Source organism: Borostomias antarcticus, assembly GCF_949987555.1.
Source record: "Borostomias antarcticus genome assembly, chromosome: 19".
Lineage (NCBI taxonomy): Eukaryota > Metazoa > Chordata > Actinopteri > Stomiiformes > Stomiidae > Borostomias > Borostomias antarcticus.
Window position 1 is genome coordinate 20,491,186 of NC_140252.1, and position 23,941 is coordinate 20,515,126.

Here is a 23,941-nt window from a genome sequence, read left to right on the forward strand (position 1 = left end):
AGTCCTTTACCCAGAACCTCCGTGGTGAGGCTGAGGAGGCTACACACCGAGTCCGTTACCCAGAACCTCTGTGAGGCTGAGGAGGCTGCACACCAAGTCCTTTACCCAGAACCTCTGTGGTGAGGCTGAGGAGGCTACACACCGAGTCCTTTACCCAGAACCTCTGTGGTGAGGCTGAGGAGGCTGCAGAGTCCTTTACCCAGAACCTCTGTGGTGAGGCTGAAGAGGCTACATACCGAGTCCTTTACCCAGAACCTCTGTGGTGAGGCTGAGGAGGCTGCACACCGAGTCCTTTACCCATAACCTCTGTGGTGAGGCCGAGGAGGCTGCACACCGAGTCCTTTACCCTTTTCACTGCAAAAGAGGATTGAGTCTGGACTCCTCTTCATTCCTAACCGACTAATGAAGAATCTCATTTACACAGAATATGTGTCAAGTATTTGCATATTCCTTTTGAAACGGCGCTTTAATTCGAGTCACAGCGCAGCGTCGACCTCAGAAGCCCGGCGCTGTCGTCACCATTAATCTCAATAGTCAAACTCAAAGCAACAAGCAAAGAATACAGAGTTTTACAGGAGGACAAACTTGACAAGACTTAACATGTAGGGAAGAAAGCGTTCTGTCTACCGTCTAACAGGTCTTTCTCCCGTATCTCCCCTCGCTGTTCCGTTAGCAGAAATAAAACGATTCGGACCATTTCAGCCTCTACAGTGTATGTCCTTTAAATACAGTACCCGGGGTTCATTTTGATAGGAAAGAAACCCACATACATTTGACCTGTTTCACCTTGAACTGCGTCGTAACTCATGCGTAATGCATGAGCATGGCCAGGCACTTAGTACGTTCGTTTTACTGCAGGTCTGTACTCTCGAGTACAACGTTACACTTGTGCTGCGGTTTATTATTATTATTACTACTCACTAATGGTAAAATATGGCTTTCCAAAAGATAGAAAATTGCCATTTTAAATCCTTGACAATACTGTACAGAGTCACACGTTAACGTAGAGGTGTTTTGGCATGAACTACTGTATAGCACGTTCTCACACATTTTTCACACGTTCATTTTCCGATCAGTGGTCATGTTTTGACTGTCAATTAAAAATGTCTGAATTTCAACCCGTTCTCAACCAATAGCGTCGTCGTGTCCTCGCTCCCTTCCTGCTCCCAGAATCCCCAGCGCGGTGTGGCGCGGCCGGGCTAGGACATGAGGTTGAGGTACTTGCTCTCCTCCGTCAGGGCGGTCAGCAGCGAGCTCATGTCCCCGATGGCCATGTTGCCCAGCCCCGCGGGCACCGAGGGGAGGGTGAGCGAGTTGCGCGGCGTGGTGAGGCGTGACGAGGCCTGGGAGAGGCTCTGGAGGAGGCCGGGGCTCAGCGCCCCCGACATCAGGCTGGACTGGTCGCCGTCGTCCAACAGGGTGTCGAAGTCGATCTGGGGCTGCTGCTCGCCACCGCCCGTCCCCCGGGACGCCTCGCCCACCCCCGCCGCGCTCGGAGGAACGTCCACCATGGCGGTGACGGGCAGGATTAAATCCCCCACGGGCTCAAACACCCGGATCTGGCCGGTGTAGTACACGGCGTTGTCCTCTAGGTGGCGGTGATCCAGGCGTCTGGTGGTGTAACCTTTCCCCACGGCCTCCGAGCCTCCGAGGCCGAAGTGGTTGAGGTTGGTCTGCGCAGCCGAGTCCGAGTTCTGTCTATTCAGAGTCCTGGGCTTCACCGGAGGCCTGGGCTGCACGGCATGCTGGGAGTCGTAGTCCTGCCGATCCGACACACCCACACAGCCGTCCTCGAACGTGACTTGCGACGACCGACGCCCCGGCCTGTCGTTGTTGCTACGCGCGCACGCCGTCTGCATCGTTCCCGTGGCGACGCTCCCCGCCACGACGGGCCGCTGGCCGGTATCACTGCCCGCGTTGCCGGGCGCCACGCCCCTCGTGAAGCCGTACTCTAAGCCCATTGGCTCGTTGGGGTCGGCGGGCGGATGCTGCAGCCTGTGTGGGTGGATGTGGGCGGTACCAGCCCTCGGGTCGGCGCTGTGCTGCAGGTACCTCTGCTGCGCCGCGCCCCGCTCCAGGTTCTGGCTCATCGGGCCGATCTGCTGGTTGGCGTTGAGGTTCGGGTACGCCGGGTTCCCGTGGGCGGTGTACTGCGGCCTGGCGTGATGATGGCGCTGACAGGAGGAGGAGGCGGCGTCCGTGGTTCCTGAGCTCACCTCGTTCCATTGGACGGGCATTGTGCTCGTGGTCATCCGTGGGGACAGAGGGGCGGAGCCTGGCTGCTGCTGCCCGGGGCTCAGGGCGCAGGGGGGCGGAGCCTGGTTCACATTGGCGTCCACGACCGCCATCCTCCTTCCGTGGTACGACTGACCCCCCTGCTGGGGCCTGGCGGCGGCGGCGGTCGTCCAGTGGAAGCCCTGCGTCGCGCGTCCGCTGACCGACCGCGCCCCGTCGTCCCGGGCGGAGATGTACTGGACCACGTCGTCGGGCAGCGCCATCATCATCATCATCATCTCCTCGTCGGGCTGACAGCCGGCGTCGGCGGCCATGGTCTCCATGGCGACGTTCTCGGAGATGCTGGGCGGGCGGGGGCTGTAGGGGAGGCGCTGGAGGCTGGCGTCGGAGCGCGGGCAGCCCTGCAGGGCGGGGTGACGGCGCTCGCCGCCCGGGGGCGGAGCCAGGTGTGGGGGGGGGTGGCGGCGCACGTTGCCCAGGCTGTTGTAGCGCTGGGACAGCGGCGGGGGGAGGGGCTCCAGGGAGGCGTGCCTCACCGGGTCGCTGGCGCGGCGGGGGAGGTCGGACGGCGCCTCGTGAGGCATCATGCTGCGGGCGGGGTAGCCCGTGTCGCTACGGCGCCTGGGCACGGCGGCGGCGGCGGGGGGGGCGGGGCGGTAGCCGAGGGAGCCGAGGTCGCGGCGTTCGCCGTAGAGGGCGGCGCACGTCCTCAGGCTCATGCCCTCCATGTTGGGCAGCGGCGTGGGCGGGGCGCCCCCGGTGGCGGCGGCGTACTGGGCCTTGAGCCGGTAGTGCTGGGCGGGGGTGAGGCTGAGCAGGCCGGAGAGCCCTCCCCCCCCCCCACACTGGCTGGCCTCGCTGGAGCGCCGGGAGAGGTCGGTGGAGATGGGGTCGTAGGAGCCGGCGGAGCTGACGTCGTGGTCGCGGAGGCGCCCGAGCGGCGAGGCCTCGGAGGAACGGCGGCTGGAGTAGCAGGGCGAGATGCCGGAGGAACGGCGGCTGAGCGTGTAGGCGGAGCTGAGGGTGCTGGTGGCGCTGTCGCGGCGCCCTCCTCCTCCCAGCTGCCCCGGCAGCGTGGTCACGCCGGGGAAGAGGTCGGCCAGGCCGGGGAGCGACGCCACACCCGAACTCTCCAGGAGGGACCCTGGGACACACACAGGCTCATATTAGCACTGGGACATACTCATATTAGCATCAGTAAATACTCTTATTAGCATGGGGAAATACTCATATTAGCATAGAAAAATACTCAGTACCCTACAAAAATACTCATATTAGCATAGAAAAATACTCATTACCCTACAAAAATACTCATTCGCATAGGGAAATACTCATATTAGCATCGGGAAATACTCATATTAGCATAGAGCAATACTCATTAGCATAGAAAAATACTCATATTAGCATAGGAAAATACTCATATTAGCATAAGGAAATACTCATTAGCATAGAGAAATACTCATATTAGCATAAGGAAATACTCATTAGCATAGAGAAATACTCATATTAGCATAGATAAATACTCATATTAGCATAAGGAAATACTCATTAGCATAGAGAAATACTCATATTAGCATAGAGAAATACTCATATTAGCATAGAGAAATACTCATATTAGCATAGAGAAATACTCATAGCTATTAGGATTTTAGATGTTTATATCTTAAAGCTACAGTCACTGGTTTATTTCTGTCAGAAACATGATCTAGAATGTAACTATAATGCTGAGAGTGCTCTATCAACCACTGTTTGTGTAGCTGCTATGCTAACGCTGCTAAGCTAACGGCGCTCACCGCTAGCTGGGAGGGGCGGCAGCTTGGTGAGGGGTCCCGGAGGCGCCTGTCCGGCCCAGAGGCAGGCGTCCCCCACCTCCCACAGCCTCTCCTTCTTGAGGCCCTCCAGCCGGTGGCAGGTGTCCAGCCTCTGCCTGCGCAGGTGGAGGCCGAGCATGGTTCCGCCCCCTGCCGCCGCCGCCGTCGCCATCATGGTCCCGGGGGAGCCCTCGGCGTCCGGCGGCGCCGGGTCGTCCAGCGCGCTCACGTCCCCCAGGCTCCCCGCGCTGCTGAGCGCGGCCGTCTCTACTCCACTGTCATGGTTGGCGGCGCTGCCAAGGGGCGACGGCTCGCCACTGCATGACGACTGACCGCCAGGGCTGGACTGATACATCTGGAGGGCAGGGGGGGGGAGGGAGAGGGCGGGGGGGGGGGGGGGGGAGAGGGCGTGGGGGAGAGGGGTGGGGGGGGAGGGGGAGGGGGAGGCCATGTTTACACGGTTCACACAAGAACACGGCCCTCTGCCGAGCGCCAACAACAACATGATGAGATGCTAATCATGCAGCCTTTTATCGCGGGGCCGACTGTAATGGTAATAATGAGTGTTGTGGGGGGGGGGGGGCGGGCGGGGGGAGGGGGGGGGGCAGGCGGGGGGAGGGGGGGGGGGCAGTAGTGAATTAGAAATGTGTGAGATGAAAGAAAGGCGCGCCTGAGGACGGCAGGCTCTGCTCATCTGGGGTCGTTAGCCCGTCGGAGTCACGCTCAGACGACACCTCTGAGACCAGACGCCGTCGTGTCGTATAGTTGAGCGGCAGAGGGTGGGGGGGGGGGCGTTGAGGGGCTGGAGGGTGGGGGGGGTGTTGAGAGGGTGGGGGGCGGTGTTGAGGGGCTGGAGGGTGAGGGGGGTGTTCAGGGGCTGGAGGGTGGGGGGGGTGTTGAGGGGGTGGGGGGGCGGTGTTGAGGGGGTGGGGGGGTGGTGTTGAGGGGCTGGAGGGTGGGGGGGGCATGTGGAGAACAGGTGGTCAGTGTTGACGATGGCTCATGCACGAGGGGATGACGTCTAACATGACCAGAGTCCGTCCCTATTAGCGATGTAACGATAACCGCTATGATGATAAAACATTACCGCCAAAAAAATAAACCACGATTAAATTCGATAAAATTTATCGTGATAACATTTTTTAAAACATGTTTGTTTGCCATGCTTTGAACAACTTCAACCAAAGTTAGTAAGTCTCCAAGACACATTATTTTAATGCTTATGCCAACAAAAAGTGCATAGCGCTGCTAATTTAATTTGCGGTTTTCAATATAAAACTTGGTGAAATGATTTCAGTGTATCAGTAGCTTTTGAACATTTTCAGCACATTTGAATAATAATATTCCTAATCATAATACTGATAATAGTGATCATTTTGGTCACTATAATCGTGATGTGAAATGTTCATTCCGTTCCATCTCTACTCTGCACACAACATATCCGACCAGGACTTGGAGCGCAGCGTTCGAACGATCCTTCTGAAACTTTATTGTTTTGTCATGCTGTGCATGGTGGGATGGGGGCGGAGTCCACGATGAGACAGACAGGCGATGGAGCGGAGCTGAGCTCACCTGAGTAACGTCTGTCCTTAGGGAAGGTTCGGAGGGGAGAGGCGGTACGTTCAAGCAGCAAGCAGAGATCGTTAGAGGGAGGGAGGTTATTAGGGAACGGTTAGATTAGATCCGCATGCGTTTGTTAGTGTGAGGTCAAGATAGAGAAGATACAACGTAGAGATTGATAAACTAGACCCTCAACACCACGCTAGCTACTAGGTCAAAGCTGAGTGCGATCTTACCACCGAATGCTCCGTCTTTATGGACTTGACCTGCATGTAGTCCTCCATGCCTCTGGGGGCGCTGTTGGCCTCCAGCTTCTCCCCCGCCGCGCCCCTGGCGCCGGGCCGACCGCCCGCCTCGTTCTCGCCGTTCTCCCGGGGGTTGTGCGGCCGTGGCGGCACATCGTTGCGCTGCTTCTTGGTGACGTGCGCCTCGGGGCCGTGCACGGTCTTCACGTGCTTCCTGAGCGAGCTGGGGTCCGTGTACCGCTTGGTGCATCCTGGGATCTTGCACACGTACGGCTTCTACGAGAGGGGAAGGGAACGAACATCGCTAACATTCAAATATATGACTCTGAATTAGACTCTCACTCCCCTACTACTTACTCAGATTAACAGCGACTTGCTGTTGTTGTAAACATGCAATTAGGGGTATAAATTATGCATGTGGACCAGTGACACGCTGGTCTCCACCAGCAGTAGCAGGGTGATTCATGGGTCCTGGTAGTGAAGTCGGAGGTGCTGGTGGATCTGAGGGACCCGGTGAGGCGCGCTCTCCCACACGCTGGCCCGGTTCTGATGGATCGTCGGAGGCCTGAAGTGGTTCCAGGTTTCATTGTGTATTCATGATCTGCAGGTGGTCCCTCTCCGTAGGGATGCACTTGATTCGCACTAATGCATTGTGGGCCGCCGAGCTCATTAGTTGCGCGCCTCATTATTTACTCACACTCTCTCGCACGCACGCAGGCACACACACACATGCATACAGTACACACAGACACACACACACAATCTCACCCACAGACAAACACACACATCTGCTCGCACAAAGAGACAGACACACAATCTCACCCACAAACACACACACACACACCTGCTCACACAAAGAGACACACACACACACACACACACACACACACAGCCCTGAATAATAGGACAGGGAGGAGCCATACATGATGAGAAAAAGCCTCGACAAATGGCCTTAAATTTAGCCCAGGCTGGAGAGACAGCTGCAGCGTTGGTATTCTCCGAGCGTTCAGCGTCTCTCTCTCTCCCTGCACTGATATCTCCTCACTTAAGGCGGTGCTTTACTGTAACTCACACAGATCTCCCTTTTCTCCTCATGAGAGCTCTGAGAGAATTCCTAATGCTGCTCTATAAGACAGTCTGTCTGAAGTGCTGGCAGTTACAGGGCTGTGGAGAGGTGGGAGTGTGTGTGTGTGTGTAGAGAGTGTGTGTGTATATAGTGTGTGTGTGTGTAGAGTGTGTGTGTGTGTGTGTGTGCGTACCTCGTTGGAGTGCGTGCGGTTCTGGTGCTTGGCGCGGTCTGAGGCGTTGGAGAAGGCCTTGTTGTGTGTGTGTGTGTGTGTGTGTGTGTGTGTGTGTAGAGAGTGTGTGTATAGTGTGTGTGTGTGTGTAGTGTGTGTGTGTGTGTGTGTGTGTGTGTGTGTGTGCGTACCTCGTTGGAGTGCGTGCGGTTCTGGTGCTTGGCGCGGTCCGAGGCGTTGGAGAAGGCCTTGTTGTGTGAGTGTGTGTATGTGTAGAGTGTGTGTGTGTGTGTGTGTGTGTGTGCGTGCGTACCTCGTTGGAGTGCGTGCGGTTCTGGTGCTTGGCGCGGTCCGAGGCGTTGGAGAAGGCCTTGTTGCAGCCCTCGTGCTCACAGACGTAGGGTTTCTCCCCCGTGTGAGACCGCAGGTGCGTCTTCAGGTTCTCCAGGCGGGAGTAGGCCTTGGAGCAGCCCTCGAACTGCAACACCGAGAGAGACCAGCTCAGAGGGGGGAGGCACAGTCAACGTTTACACCAGAGATATCATCTATTCACTCTCATCTTTCTTCCCAGCGCTCGTGGCTTGCGGGCTGTTTTGAGACGTTTATAAAGTGACGGGTAACGATGGCGCGGTGCGTTAGCTGCAGAGGAGCTTGTGTGTAGCCGTTTAGCGCGGCGTTTGTCCCGTGTTCACGCCGGGGGCGGAGGCAGGCGGAGGCAGGCGGTCTTCCTCGGAGACAGAGCGAGACTCAGGCCGCCGCCCGTCGGGGTTTACGACACGGCGAAGCCGTCTTAATAAGGACCCGTGGCTCCTCCGCTTCTAACGCACGCAGTCCAAACACATCTCTGCCATCCATCTAAGTGAGAATTTCCCGTAGTAATGAGTAACACGTCACTTTGCTAATTAGACTACATAATTAAAGTGATACGGCCACGGTGACAATGATGAAATAAGCCAGGGAAGCACTTTTATACACAACTCAACACTGCTTGCTAGGGAGATTAATGTTCATGTTCAAGCCTTGATCCAGGGGGGGCAATGTATCTGTGCATGTGTGTGTGTACCTGTGTGTGTGTGCGCACCTGTGTGTGTGTGTGTGTGTACCTGTGTGTGCGTGTGTGTGTATGTGTATACCCGTGTGTGTGTATAGGTGTGTGTTGCACGGTGTATCGATACTAGAAAAGTACCGCGATACTCTGTCGTTAAAAACGGTACAATACCCAACTTTAAAGTATCGATACTTTAAGAAAGACAGTGTTTTAATAAGAGCCGTATATATTGAGTTGCGTTCACGAGACTATGAAGCTGTATTAGTTTGTAGACTATAGTGCTCTGCTTCTCTCTCCCAAGATCCCCGAGTTGTGGGGCAGTGTGTGTGTGTGTGTGTGTGTGTGTGTGTGTGTGTGTGTGTGTGTGTGTGTGTGTGTGTGTGTGTGCGCGCTCTCTCTCTCCTCGCTCTGTCACTCTGCAGCGAGCAGCAACAGTTGTAACTAGTCTGACCTGAGATGGCTACAAGTACAAATGTCGACCGTCCACAGCTTGTTGATAAAGCTGATGGGCGCAGCGAAATCTGGCATTATTTTATTCCAGAGCCGACAGTGAGGGCAAGCCCACGGACATTACAAAGCCCATCTGTAAACGATGCTACAAATCTATACAAAGAGCCAATACGACCAACCTGGCAAAGCATCTTGCAGACAGACATGCCGACTTACACAAACAATTCAAAGCGCGACAGGTTAGCGAATGTGATAGAAGATAAGATACACACAACAGCAACACCAGTACTGTAACTGAATACAACCGAAGGATATTTAGCCGACCTTATGTTTGAATGTATGAATGCACAATACATTTATTAATATTAATAAGCTAATTTTCATCTGTAGCATGAGACGTTTAGCTAGCATAGCTGCAGCCTGGCTGCACGCCTAGCTCTCTGCCTAGCGCACGTGTGAGAAAAAAAATCAATACCTGCTCCTACAGTATAGTGACAGAACTGTAACCGTGAAACAATTATCTCTTCTGATAATTTGGAATAGCAAAAATGCTTCAATAGGCCTGGGTTAATTAATAATATAATAATAATACGCTTTTCAAGTCTGATTATCTCACAGTTTGCAACAACATAGGCATAATTTATTGATTTCTCCCCACACAGACAAACAAACAGAAGCGTGTGTGTGTGTGTGTTCAGGCGGCGGTGTGGTGTTCAGTAACTCACGGTGCACTTGTGGGGTTTCTCCCCGGTGTGTGTGTGTGTGTGTGTGTGTGTGTGTGTGTTCAGTAACTCACGGTGCACTTGTGGGGTTTCTCCCCGGTGTGTGTGTGTGTGTTCAGTAACTCACGGTGCACTTGTGGGGTTTCTCCCCGGTGTGTGTGTGTGTGTGTGTGTGTTCAGTAACTCACGGTGCACTTGTGGGGTTTCTCCCCGGTGTGTGTGTGTGTGTGTGTGTGTGTTCAGTAACTCACGGTGCACTTGTGGGGTTTCTCCCCGGTGTGTGTGTGTGTGTGTGTGTGTTCAGTAACTCACGGTGCACGTGTGGGGTTTCTCCCCGGTGTGTGTGTGTGTGTGTGTGTGTGTGTGTGTGTTCAGTAACTCACGGTGCACTTGTGGGGTTTCTCCCCGGTGTGTCTGCGCATGTGAACCACCAGCATGTACTGAGCCTTGAAGGGCTTCTGCTCCCGGGAGCACTCCTCCCACCGGCACACAAACTCCTTCTTCTCCCCGTGGATGTGCTCGTTGTTGATGTGCTGCAGACACACACACACACACACACACACACACACACACGCACACACACACCGAGAGAGAGAGGGAGAAAGTCAGCATCTGCTGGAGCTCTGAGAGCTCGTCTCACCTGGTGTCAGACGGTAACAGGATTTGTATCTGGATTCATTCATCTGTTTGATCAACGGGACCCTGAGCTCTTCTGCATCCCCCTGACCTGACCAGGGACCCACCAGGCCTACCAGCTGACCACCAGGCCTACCAGCTGACCACCAGGCCTACCAGCTAACAACCAGGCCTACCAGCTGACAACCAGGCCTACCAGCTAACAACCAGGCCTACCAGCTAACAACCAGGCCTACCAGCTAACAACCAGGACTACCAGCTGACAACCAGGACTACCAGCTGACAACCAGGCCTACCAGCTAACAACCAGGCCTACCAGCTAACAACCAGGCCTACCAGCTAACAACCAGGTCTACCAGCTAACAACCAGGCCTACCAGCTAACAACCAGGCCTACCAGCTGACAACCAGGCCTACCAGCTAACAACCAGGCCTACCAGCTGACAACCAGGCCTACCAGCTAACAACCAGGACTACCAGCTAACAACCAGGCCTACCAGCTAACAACCAGGTCTACCAGCTAACAACCAGGCCTACCAGCTGACAACCAGGCCTACCAGCTAACAACCAACCAGCTGACAACCAGGCCTACCAGCTGACAACCAACCAGCTGACAACCAGGCCTACCAGCTGACAACCAACCAGCTGACAACCAGGCCTACCAGCTAACAACCAGGCCTACCAGCTAACAACCAGGCCTACCAGCTAACAACAAGGTCTACCAGCTAACCAGGCCTACCAGCTGACTACATCCTTGCTGGTGCGTTTGATATGTGTATTTCTGCCATCCCGTGTTGTGTTGAAAGGAATATGCAAACGCCACTAACAGCGTGAAACAAGCGCTCCCCATCTAACAAGGCCGGCCTAAAACAACTCCACTTTGTGACAGAGACCTCATTTGCTTATCAAAGAAAATGGCGCAGTCATGTCATCAATCAAACTTTGCCGTTTACTTTGCGTTTGTCAGACGCGGACAAGGCGCCATGATTATGTCGTGTCAGTTGGGGTATGCGTGCGTTTTTTGGGGGTGTTTTTTTTTTGCGGCACGCACCCTCTCGGCGGATTTGCCGGCGTTTGATAGATGAGACCCCTCCTCCGTTTCTCATGAGAGGGATTCTCTGGTTTTGTGAATTAAGCTCCAATCAATCCTCCAGTCAAAACGCGCGCTGCTGTGTTTGTGTATGTCTGGGGTGTAACACGCTCATTTGGGGGAATTGCTCCCTCACACACACGCGTTTCCAAACTCCTCCGGGAGATTGATGTGGTCTGGACACGGACGATGGGTTTGGACAAGTATAGTGCACTTGAAAGCATTCTCTCATTAGGCTGTAGTGTTTGAGCCGCTCGGTGGATAAGTGCGCTGGGATTTGCCCAGATAGAGCTTCCTGGGAGCGCTTAATACGACGCCCGGGGTGCCCCCACGGGACGGGAGGCCAGGGGACCGCTGGAGGAGCGGCTCGGGTTTCGCTACCACTCAGCTGAGGGACTTCACATGAGACGACACACACACACACACACTCACACGCACACACTCACACTCACACTCACACTCACGCTCACACTCACACTCACACTCACACTCACACTCACACTCACTCACTCACTCCACACACTCACCGACTCACACCTACACACAGTCACTTACTCACACACACACGCACACACACACACACACACACTCACCTACTCACACACTCACCCACACACACAAGGGCATTCATATATACATTCACTGTATACAGTACACACACACATATGCACACACTCACACATAAACACACACTCACACATAAACACACAGACACAAGCACCCACAAGTACACACACACTCACCCGTACACACACAGACACAAGCACCCACAAGTACACACACACTCACCCGTACACACACAATCACAAGCACCCACGCGTACACACACATACACACAAGCTCAAACACAATCAGTGACAGGGGCCCTCATTGTGGTCAGCGCCTGATGGTTTGTTGGTTTAAAGTCCAGCTCCTGATAATTAACCCCGCGGACACACGCTGGCGGTGCGGCGCGCGCTTCCAAACAAGCGCCCCTTTGTGTCCGACCCAAACGGCCCGGCCTGTCATTAGCACAGATCTCCGAGAGCGACCGCACATTCAGAGGGGTGTAATTTAGCCCAAATCCTCCTGAGCCGCTGTGACGGAGACGCACAATGAGTGGACTAAACAGAGAGGGGGGGGGGGGGGGGGGCTGTAGTCTGAGCTGGCCTGTGAGACTCTGCCCCCCCCCCACGGAAGAGCCTGTTAATCCCTGCTCTGCCTCACTGGTGGCCTGGTATGTCCCTCCGAACGCGCCAAGACACGGCCTGAGGTAGTCTCGATGACGACGACGACGCCTTCTAGCGGCTGAACGCTAGTTTCCAAGAGCCGAACAACGATCGAGAGAGAGAGGAACACGAGAGTTTAGCTTCTGAGGAGAAACAGAAAGCCGGGGTCAAGATGGCCGCTGTAAAGACGGCCGGAGGCCCAATCAGAGCGCCGCGCCCGTCTCCCTGCTCTCCTGGGAAGCCAGAGCCGGAGGTTTCGAGGGGGGACAGCTCTCTGTCGGGCCTCAGGGGTCAGAGGTCATGCAAGCAGGGGGATGGGGGCGTGGCCGACCGTGACTCTACTGCCCTGGCATGCCTGGTTCTCTCAGCACGCGTTCATTAGCTGCGTGACTCCGCCCCCGGGCGCAGATCTGCTGGGAATAATACAGGATGATTCTAGAAGAAGAAAAGCCCTCTTCAAAGCTGCCTGTGTTGTGAGTTTAACTGACGGGTTTGATCAGGAGAGACAGGCGGACGGGTTTGTGCTCCCAACTCGGATCTGAGAGGAGAAACGCAGGAAGATGAGAGGATTCCACTATTACACCATGGGACCAGCTGAGAGTACCACACACACACTCACACACACACACACACACACACACACAGAGATATACACACACACACACACACACACACACACACACACACACACACACACAGATACACACACACACACACACACACACACACAGATACACACACACACTCACACACACACATACACAGATACATATACACACACAGATATACACACACAGATACAAACACAGAGATACGCCCACAGATACACACACACAGATACACACACACTCACACATACACACACACAGATACGCACACAGATACAGTACAAACCCACAGATACACACACACACACACACAAACAGATATGCACACACACACCCCCCCCCCCTGCTTACGTGCACCAGCTGCTCCTGGGTGTCGTACTCCTTGCTGCAGGCCTCCCAGTGGCAGTTGGTCTCGTAGACGACCTCCGGCTCCTGCTTCCCCTCCTCCCTGTCCAGCTCCTCCTTCAGCTCCAGGGCCCCGCCCAGCTGCTCCTGTGAGGGGCGGGACACCGTGAGACCCCGCCCCAAACCCTCAACACGCCGTCAGACCCCGCCCCAAACCCTCAACACAGACCCCGCCCCAAACCCTCAACACAGACCCCGCCCCAAACCCTCAACACAGACCCCGCCCCAAACCCTAAATACAGACCCCGCCCCAAACCCTCAACACGCCGTCAGACCCCGCCCCCAACCCTCAACACACCGTCAGACCCCGCCCCCAACCCTACACACAGACCCCGCCCCAAACCCTCAACACAGACCCCGCCCCAAACCCTCAACACGCTGTCAGACCCCGCCCCAAACCCTCAACACACCGTCAGACCCCGCCCCAAACCCTCAACACGCTGTCAGACCCCCCCCCAAACCCTCAACACGCTGTCAGACCCCCCCCCAAACCCTCAACACGCTGTCAGACCCCCCCCCAAACCCTCAACACGCTGTCAGACCCCCCCCCAAACCCTCAACACACCGTCAGACCCCCCCCCAAACCCTCAACACAGACCCCGCCCCAAACCCTCAACACAGACCCCGCCCCAAACCCTCAACACAGACCCCGCCCCAAACCCTAAACACAGACCCCGCCCCAAACACAGACCCCGCCCCAAACCCTCAACACAGACCCCGCCCCAAACACAGACCCCGCCCCAAACCCTCAACACACGCCGGCTAGGAGCCATCTACTACAGTAGCTTTAACTGGGGGGGGGGGAGCCTGGTTCAGACCCAGGGGGTGGGGGGGGGAGCCTGGTTCAGACCCAGGGGGTGGGGGGGGGAGCCTGGTTCAGACCCAGGGGGTGGGGGGGGGGAGCCTGGTTCAGACCCAGGGGGTGGGGGGGGGAGCCTGGTTCAGACCCAGGGGGTGGGGGGGGGAGCCTGGTTCAGACCCAGGGGGGGGGGGGGGAGCCTGGTTCAGACCCAGGGGGGGGGGGGGGGGAGCCTGGTTCAGACTGGACTGGCTCCCCCCGGAGAGAGAGAGAGAGGGAGGGAGAGAGAGAGAGAGAGAGAGAGAGAGAGAGGGAGGGGCTGGTTCCCCCCCGGAGAGAGAGAGAGAGAGAGGGAGCGGGAGGGAGGGAGAGAGAGAGAGAGGGAGGGAGAGAGAGAGAGAGAGAGAGAGAGGGAGGCTGGTTACCCCCGGAGAGAGAGAGAGAGGGAGAGGGAGAGAGAGGGAGGGGCTGGCTTCCCCCGGAGAGAGAGAGAGAGAGGGAGATAGAGAGGGGTTGGTTCCCCCCCAGAGAGAGAGAGAGGAGGGAGAGAGAGAGAGAGAGAGAGGGGGGGGGGGCGTTGGTTCCCCCCCACCCCGGAGAGAGAGAGAGAGGGAGATAGAGAGAGAGAGAGAGAGAGAGAGAGGGGGAGGTGGCGGGTTCACACGTGCGACTGTCTGGTCTGAGACCGTCGTTCCCATGGCTGCTACCCCCCCTCCCCCCCCCCCCCCCCCCCCCCTCCCCCCCCCCCTCCTCCCCCCTCCCCCTCAACCCTCACCCCCCCTCACAGCTATCCTCCTCCCGATGCCCCCCCCCCCCCCCGGCGTGCTGACTGCAGCATGTTTACCTCCACCCCCGCCGTGCGATCTTCATCAATCGCGCTCGGCCCCCAGACGCCCGCGCGCGGCGCCCGGCCCATGCATCACGCCCTACCTGCCGCCACATCGCACCGGCGCACGCAAATTTGTCAAAAGACAGAGAATGAGGCGAGAGAGAAAGAAAGGAAGAGAGGGAGAGAGAGAGAGAGAGGGTGGGTGGACGAGTGTGTGTGTGTGAGGGAGGGGAGGGAGGGAGGGGGTGTCGGTGGGGGCGCTCAGATGACAATAACGGCCGGACGATATTTCATGGAAATGAAGTGCTCTGGCACAGTTTACTCTGGTCCGGGGCGAGACGGGCCCCAAACAAATGGATGCAAAGCTCTTATCTCCCGGAGTTGCTCCTCTCTGCCGGAGAAGGGGGTCAGGGGACCGCCTCTCCCAGGGGCCCCCGTGTCACGCGCCATTGATCAGGGGCGGCCGGCGTTTGGGGGCGAGCAGACGGAATCCCCGGTAAGAGAGAGAGAGAGGCGCGCGTTCGCCAGCGTGACGTTTATCACCGGCTTCACACACCAAATCTTTTATTTGTTCAGGCGCTTCGCCGGCCGTATCATTCTTATCGGAACATGATCGACCGTTACGTGGCGCTTATCCGGCGCTGGGCGCTATGATGGATTCGTCGCGGGGATCGGGCGTGCGTGTGGAGTGGGAGTGGCCTCGTGGGGCGTGCGGAGTGGGTGTGGCCTCATCTGGGGGCCTCTTACCGGCGAGCAGGGAGACAGCGGCCTGGCGCCCTCAAGCTCCGTCTTCACCTTTGACCTTTTGGTGTTCATGGCGTTGACCGTGCTGCTGACTGCTGAGTCTCCGCTAGGGTTCTGGAGAGCAGAGAGGAGAGAGAGAGGAGAGAAGATGGAGGAGGAGAGGAGAGGAGAGGAGAGGAGAGGAGAGGAGAGGAGAGGAGAGGAGAGGAGAGGAGAGGATGGAGGAGGAGAGGAGAGAGAGGAGAGAGAGGAAAGAGGAGAGAGAGGAGAGGATGGAGGAGGAGAGGAGAAGAAGAGAGAGAGGATAGGGGAGGAGAGGAGAGGATGGAGGAGTAGAGGAGACAGAAGGGGAGAGGAGAGGAGCGGAGAAGAGAAGAGAAGAGAGGAGAGGAGAAGAGAGGAGAGGAGAAGAGGATGGGGGAAGAGGAGAAAGGAGAGGAGAGGAGAAGAGTGGAGAAAAGAGGAGAGGATCGAGCAGAGGAGAGAAGAAGGGAGGAGAGGAAAGAAAAGAAGAGGAAAGAAAAGGAGAAAAAGAGAGAAGAAAAAAGTGGAGAAAGAGAAGAAGGAGAAGCAGTGTGTTTAGAAACAGGGCCAGTGTTCTCAGGGCCCCAGCGCTAGGCTAGTAAGGGGTCCATCTGTATCCTTGTTGTCGTGACGGTAAAGAGCCATATTTCAGAGCTGACCCACCACAGAGACTAAACAGTTTACCCGTCCTGTGATGAATGACCGGAGGACTGGTGAGCTCAGGCCTGCGCCACCGCCACCAACCTCAGGTGACTCCTGGGGACCCGCGCCTAACCAGGCCCTGCTAGCGCTACGCTGCACTGCTGATATGGGACTACCACAGTAAGTGCTGACATCGATGTGTGTGTGTGTGTGTGTGTGTGTGTGTGTGTGGGGGTACACTGTGTAATAATACTGCTGACTGTGATTACAGCAAAACCACAGCGGTATGTGTGTGTGTGTGTGTGTGTGTGTGTGTGTGTGTGTGATCAGTGCGGGAGGGAACGGGCCTGTCCTCAGTCGCCATCTTGTTTACTCCGTGTGGAGACGGCGGCCGGCGTTGCTACGCGGCGTTGGGGCTGCTAGCGCGGCGTGGGTCAGTGGGAACCCGCCATGGCGTCGTCCGCCCCAGACAGAGAGTCTAGCTTCGGCCGGGTGTCTCAGACGAGCGGTATGCTAGCGGGCGGAGTCGCCGCGGACCACAACTGACGCACACAATGGACGAGGGGGGGGGGGGGGGGGGCGGTGGGGGGGGGGGCACTCAAGACCACTTAAAAACAAACTGTGAGCACAAACAAACAAAGAATCAGAGAAAATGATGGGGGGACTGATTTCGTGCTCGGGTTGGAAGCTCCCTCCTACACGTTTTTTTTTATTTTTTTTACCCAGAGTTCAGCAGGAGGGGGGCCTTACCTTGGACTGGGCGTCGTTGTTGTGGGCAGAGGGGGGCAGGGCGGACAGGCCGAGCGAGGAGGCGGGCTGGCGGGCGCAGAAGGCGGGCTGGATGAGCGGAGGGGTGTGGCCGAAGGCGCTGAGCCCCGCCCTCTGCTGGGACAGCAGCTGCTGATAGGCCATGGGGTTGATGGGATGAGCGAACGGGAAGGACGGGCTGCCAATCAGAGGAGAGCAACGTGAGATGTGCACGCGTTCAGTCCTGTATCAGGCTACCCCTACCTGATACCCCTACCTGATACCCCCCACAGAGATACCCCTACCTGATACCCCCCACAGAGATACCCCTACCTGATACCCCCCAGAGAGATACCCCTACCTGATACCCCTACCTGATACCCCCCACAGAGATACCCCTACCTGATACCCCCCAGAGAGATACCCCTACCTGATACCCCCCACAGAGATACCCCTACCTGATACCCCCCACAGAGAGATACCCCTACCTGATACCCCCCAGAGAGATACCCCTACCTGATACCCCTACCTGATACCCCCCACAGAGATACCCCTACCTGATACCCCTACCTGATACCCCTACAGAGATACCCCTACCTGATACCCCTACCTGATACCCCTACCTGATACCCCCAACAGAGAGATACCCCTACCTGATACCCCCCAGAGAGAGATACCCCTACCTGATACCCCTACCTGATACCCCTACCTGATACCCCCCACGGAGATACCCCTACCTGATACCCCCCACGGAGAGGTGTCCGTAGGAGCTGGAGGCGGCGGAGCTGGAGCGTGAGTTGTTGATGTAGGCCACCAGGGAGTTGGGCGAGGTGCGGATCATGGTCTGCAGGTCGATGCTGGCGTCCGACAGCGGGGAGATGGACAGGGCTCGCTTCCTGCACAGCCTGGGGGTCAGTCTGGGGCTGGAGAACCTCGACACTGGGGTGGACACACACACACGCACATGCACGCAGACACACACACACACACACACACACACACACACACACACACACACACACACACACACACACACACACACAAACACATCCATGCAAATGAGCAAAACTCTCTCAAAATTATCTCAGCTGAAGATGCTTTATCAGTGGTGCAGTATTTCCTTGACCACCAGATCGGGAGTGGGTCCCAAGTTTATGCATCTGTGCCCCGTTACAGACTCTCTGCCCCCACCCCCCCCGCCCTGCCCCCCCTCCGAAAGCCCCTCTCCCTCCCCCCCCCCCCCTCCGAAGCCCCTCTCCCTCCCCAAGTCAAACAGCGTCGCCTCCCCGTCCCTAAGGGGGGCACCCACTTACCGCTGGGGATTATGAATGTTTGCAGCTTAAAAAGAATAATTTCACACAGCGCAAATCTATCGAGTCACTGTTGAGCTGCATCATTGTGTCATTTCTCCCCCTGTCCCGCGCCCGCGGCGTGCTATTTCTGGAGCGCCCAGACCTGGCACTGGAACACCGCCCCCCCCCCACCCCACCCCCGCTCGCCGCCTGGCGGGACCGTCTGATTGATGGGCACGCCGCCTCCTTCCGACACTCAAACCCCCTGGAAATAGACCAGCCCTATCAATAAGTGCTCAAGATTGATTCACAGCTAATACTGTAAACAATTTGTAGGAGGTGATGGAAACGGAGCCTGGCAGAAGATATTGTGCAGTAAAAGATAAACTCATCTTTCCTCAGGTGCCGAGCGCGGGGGAACGAGGCGACGGATCCTGACGGAATGGAGGGAAAAGACGGGTTTTTATTTGTTTATTTTTTTCCTTTTCACTCAACAAGGAGCGACTTCCTTTAATGTGCCCTAGTGACACACATTTTGAATTTATACGATTTTTTAACGTTTAAAAAACGAAATCCACCAAACCGTAGCATGTCTCTCTGTGTGAAGGTATTCCAAGCAGAGAGCCTTAACTCCGGCGTCGTTCACAAACCGTGACCTCATTTGGATTCCGGCTAATCAATCTCGCTGAAATAATTCTCTGTAATTACTCAGATAAACATCTCACTGTCTGGCTCACACTTCACTTTGGCAAATGAGGCCAATTTAGAGGAATTGATTTCAACTGAGAGGAAACGTATGCAGAACGCGCCGGTCGATCTGATATTCATCGTCTTTAATGTACATTTGCTTGTACTTTGTTTAACAGTCCCTAACCTGGTTTTACACAGGAATATTCCAATGGGACAAATTTATTTCAATCTGTGTGAATAATTACATTTTGCGTCTCAGTGAAACGGGAATTGCAGCAGGCAGAGCTACTTATTCTGAGCGGAGCGGGGCTAACCGCCTGCCTAGCGCCCTAACGAGGTGTACCCACACTGAACCAGCGCTCGGGAGCCTACCTGCTCAGACTAGGGCCCTGTCCACACCAACACGGGTGTTTTGGAACGAACCAGGCATTTTGGCCTTGTGGCCTTCCGTCCACGTGCAAACTGCGTTCTAGGTCACTGAACCAGACTTTTATGAAAACTCCGTTCAGGGTGAACATTTTTAAAAACTCCACTTACAGTGTTGTCATGTGTACAGGAAAACTGGAGTTTTTGTCTTGTCGCTGTTAAGTTCTGTTTAGCCCACAGTACGTAAAAAAAAATGCAGTAATGAGAACCATGTGGACTCAACCACACAACTCTGCAGCTCTCGGTTAACAGAACGCTCCTATTGTTTTCTCCTGGCGAATAAAGAGCTCAAAATCAAAGTTGGAGCAGAAGTCCGAAAGTGAATATAACAGCAAGCAACTGGGCTATGACTGGGCTGTAACTGGGCTGTAACTGGGCTGTAACTGGGCCATAGTTGGGCTGTAACTGGGCTGTAACTGGGCTGTAACTGGGCTGTAACTAGCCTGTAACTGGGCTGTAACTGGGCTGTAACTGGGCTATGACTGGGCTGTAACTGGGCTGTAACTGGGCTGTAACTGGGCCATAGTTGGGCTGTAACTGGGCTGTAACTGGGCTGTAACTGGGCTGTAACTGGGCCATAGTTGGGCTGTAACTGGGCTGTAACTGGGCTGTAACTGGGCTGTAACTGGGCTGTAACTGGGCTGTAACTGGGCTATGACTGGGCTGTAACTGGGCTGTAACTGGGCTGTAACTGGGCTGTAACTGGGCTGTAACTGGGCTATGACTGGGCTGTAACTGGGCCATAGTTGGGCTGTAACTGGGCTGTAACTGGGCCGTAGTTGGGCTCTAACTGGACCGTAACTGGGCTCTAACTGGGCCGTAGCTAGGCTGTAACTACCCCCCTCAGGCCTCGCCTGGCAGGTCCCTGCTGGTGCAGGTGTGCCTCCCTGATCCTGCTGCTGTGTTCAGCTCCCTGTCTGCTGCTCTGTTTCCTCCATGGCCACGGGCCACTGCGGTTAACTCACTTCTTTTATTCCAACTGTGTTTGCTTTCAACGCAGTCCCATTGCACACGCGTGCTCAATCTCCCGGCTCTGAGGCGCTCAGAAAACGCCCTGGGACCCAGACTTGGCTTCAGACGATGTGAGAAACACACATTAAAAGACCCGTGGCGAGAAAAAAAAAAGAACAACGACAACCCTCCAGGGGTCACGTCTGCTATTCGACTTTAAAAAACTACATTTCCCATGAGCTGGGGGGGCAGGCAGGGACAGAGCGGGGGGGAGGGGGGAGGGGCTTGGTTAAGAGGACGTGTAATTTGGGGTAGTTAACCAGCCGGTGACTCTTCGGGCCTAGCCGGATGAAAACGCGGCGACGAAATTTAGCCGGTATTTGCATTGCATTAAGGGCCGGGTCTGGGCGTGAGTAGGACGAGCCATTCAGGACTGGCAGCGTTATTTATCTGTGTTACTCCCTCACCTCGAGGGAGATGTGTTTATTAATGTGCCACTTCCCTTGATAGATGGGGAAGTGAAAAAGCCCGGCCTGCCGCTCGCCTCGCCTCCTGGTCCCCCCTCGGTGATTTATGTCAGCAGCCAGCCAGCCCCGCTCTCTCTCTCCTCCTCCACTCCGCTGTGAGTGTGTGTGTGTGTGTGTGTGTGTGGGGGGGGGGGGGGGCGGGGGTGTTCTGTGGGCCCTGAGGGGCCGTGTCACCAGGGCCCCCAGACCCCGGCCTCCTGGGCTGTGTGTTTACAGTAACTGTGTTTGGGTCCAAACGCACGCTGTTTCCACCCGGGCTGTCGTCCAGAACCGGGGCGGTTCTATAACAGTCCGGACGGTGCTAAAGTGACCATCTTTTTTTTTTTTTTAAGACCTACAGTATGCCCCCCCCCATGACCCCCCCCCCCCCATTGCTGTCTGTGAAGCTCATTGTGTGTTGCCTCTGTGAATGAAATGCGCTATCAAAATAAAGTTTGATTTTAATTTTTTGCGTGTCTTGTTTCTTCTAGTAGCTATAGTTTCACTGTTACTTTTTTGAACACACACACACACACGCTGGGACTGCGTTTGTGCGAGACACAAGCCAGTGTGTCCGGGGGTATTGTGTCAGGGGTGGGTGGTGTGGGGAGGGCGTCTGCGCAGCGTACGGCGTGGTTAGAGCGCTGAGTTATGACAGGTTTTATGGGACTGGGCCGCGTGCCGAAGCTTGGCTCGGACGCCACAACACAGCGGCTCTGTGTCTCAGGCCCGGTCTGCGGGAGAACCAACGCTCCAACATGCACACACACACCGAACCCACGCTCACCAACGCTACCGACGGCTAGCGGAGCGCTAACGATGAATACTTGAACTTAGCTAGTTGTGGGTGTCAGCTTTCAGCTAGTTTGCGTGTGTGTGTGTGTGTGTGTGTGTGTGTGTGTGTGTTGGCAGGAATGCACACATGCTGTCTGAACGCTGGAAGCCTGTATTAGCGAGGGCATCCAGTTCAAGTCAAGCTTTCCCTGGGGCAGTTGTGGCTCAGTTGTGGTTGTGGCTCAGTGGTAGAGTGGGTCGTTCAGTGATCATAGGTTCGAATCCCGCCTCCTGCTGTCCACATGTTAACGTGTCCTTGGGCAAGACAAATTGCCTTGCCTTGCAGCTGCAAGAGGCCATTGTAAAACACTTTGGCTAAAGTATACGTGCAGTTCATTTACCATCCCCTCACTGTGGAACAGACTGTGGACCTACCTGACAGTCTGGGGTGGCTAAGCTAACAGCCAAGCTAACAGCTAAGCTAACAGCCAAGCTGACAGCCAAGCTAACAGCTAAGATAACAGATAAGCTAACAGCTAAACTAACAGCCAAGCTAACAGCCAAGCTAACAGCTAAACTAACAGCCAAGCTAACAGCTAAACTAACAGCAAAGCTAACAGCTAAGCTAACAGATAAACTAACAGCCAAGCTAACAGCCAAGCTAACAGATAAGCTAACAGCTAAGCTAGCAGCTGGGTCTGTGGCGGACTTTGCAGTGCGGCCTCAGCTGCAGTGTGTGAGGGACCCGCCGGTCGTAGCGGCTCCGTTCCCCACCGCCCTGCAACGGCCGGCGTAGCCGTGGGACTCAAACAGTATAGTGATGGATGAGAGGAGACGCGCTCGCCGTCTGATAACTGAGCGAGAATCAATCCGCCATTATCCCCTCGGACGCCGCTCGTGACAAGAGTGCTTAGCGGCCGTCGGGGTCCTTGTGTGAACGCCGTTTAGCTCGCCACGGCTGCTATCAGTCAGGCCAGGAAGTGCAGGACGATAAAGTGACAAAAAGTAGTCCCGCTGAAAAGAAGGCCGGCCCGTCCAGTAGGCCTTTCGGTCACGTGAGAACGTGGGCGTCTTTCGGGGGGCACGGTACAGCCAGCGTCAGCTCGGAGCAGGGGGCACGGAGGTACACACCGTTTTTTTTTGATGCCATGTTGTATTACAAAAGGATATGTGATAGATGATGACACGGCCCTGGGATGCGACGTAACGCGACCCCCTCGCGGTAATCCGTCTACCTCCCAGACAGCGCTTCCCTTTTAAGGTGACAGAGGAAGTGGAGGGATGAAAGAAGGCATCCATTACATTAAATCTGCCCCCCGCCCCCCTCCTCCAAAGTGAACTATTGCGGTGACAATAAATGTCATCTTAGTACAATCATTCCTGTTGTTTATGGAGAGTTTCTGGCAGAGACTTGAGACGGAGGAGGAGGAGGAGAAGGAGGAGGAGGAGGAGGAGGAGGAGGAGAAGGGAGAGAGGCCTGAGCAGAAGCAGCCGTAACCTGTGGGCTACCTCGCTTCTCTCCTTTCCATTCTTGTTTTGTAATGAAAAATGTATACAGGCTTCGGCTAGCCAGCTCAGTTTCACCCTCCACCTGGAGGGGGGGGGGGCACGTTTACAGCCGGCGTGAAACTGAAATATTCTGTGACACTTAGAACAGACAGAGCAGAGGCAGGTTAGAGCAACAGACAGAGCGGAGGCAGGTTAGATCTACAGACAGGAGAGGTAGGTCACATCAACAGACAGAGCAGAGGCAGGTTAGAGCAACAGACAGAGCAGAGGCAGGTTAGATCAACAGACAGGGGAGGTAGGTCACATCAACAGACAGAGCAGAGGCAGGTTAGAGCAACAGACAGAGGAGAGGCAGCCTAGATCAAAACCCGCTGTTATCGAGACGAACAGCACTCTCCTGCCAGAGCTCCTCGGCCGTCAGGACCCCCGTCTCCCCTCTCCCCCGCCCCCCAGGGTCACTCACCGTCCACGGGGGTGAGGTAGTCCGGCAGGTGGGCGGTGGCCGGCGTGGCGCCCTGGACCAGCAGCTCTCCGTAGGGGTTCCGGTGGGCCGCCATGAGGTGGTAGTACTCCGCCGGGCTGGCCCCCGGGGGCGGGGGGGGCAGGCCGAACAGACCGCGCTCTTTCAAGTGCTCGTGCGCCACTGCGGGGAGAGGAAGGAAGGAGGGAGTGAACGAGGGAGGGAGGGAGGGAGGGAGGGAGGGAGGGAGGGAGGGAGGAGGGGGCATTCCAGCCAGTCTGGCCGCGTGCAGG

The 23,941-nt window shown here is 56.0% G+C and overlaps 1 protein-coding gene across 1 annotated transcript; it reads right to left on the reverse strand.

The window, feature by feature from the left end:
- Window positions 1–1,199: 1,199 nt before the first annotated feature.
- Window positions 1,200–23,916, reverse strand: LOC311322074 (zinc finger protein GLI2-like; the record flags this gene model as incomplete). The annotated part of the gene is made up of 10 exons (XM_084454084.1): window positions 1,200–3,379; window positions 4,029–4,401; window positions 5,843–6,127; window positions 7,403–7,567; window positions 9,693–9,842; window positions 13,202–13,342; window positions 15,631–15,741; window positions 17,044–17,239; window positions 17,778–17,979; window positions 23,652–23,916. The coding sequence occupies 10 exons, from the start codon at window positions 23,914–23,916 to the stop codon at window positions 1,200–1,202; spliced, it is 4,068 nt and encodes a 1,355-aa protein (XP_084310210.1).
- Window positions 23,917–23,941: the final 25 nt, after the last annotated feature.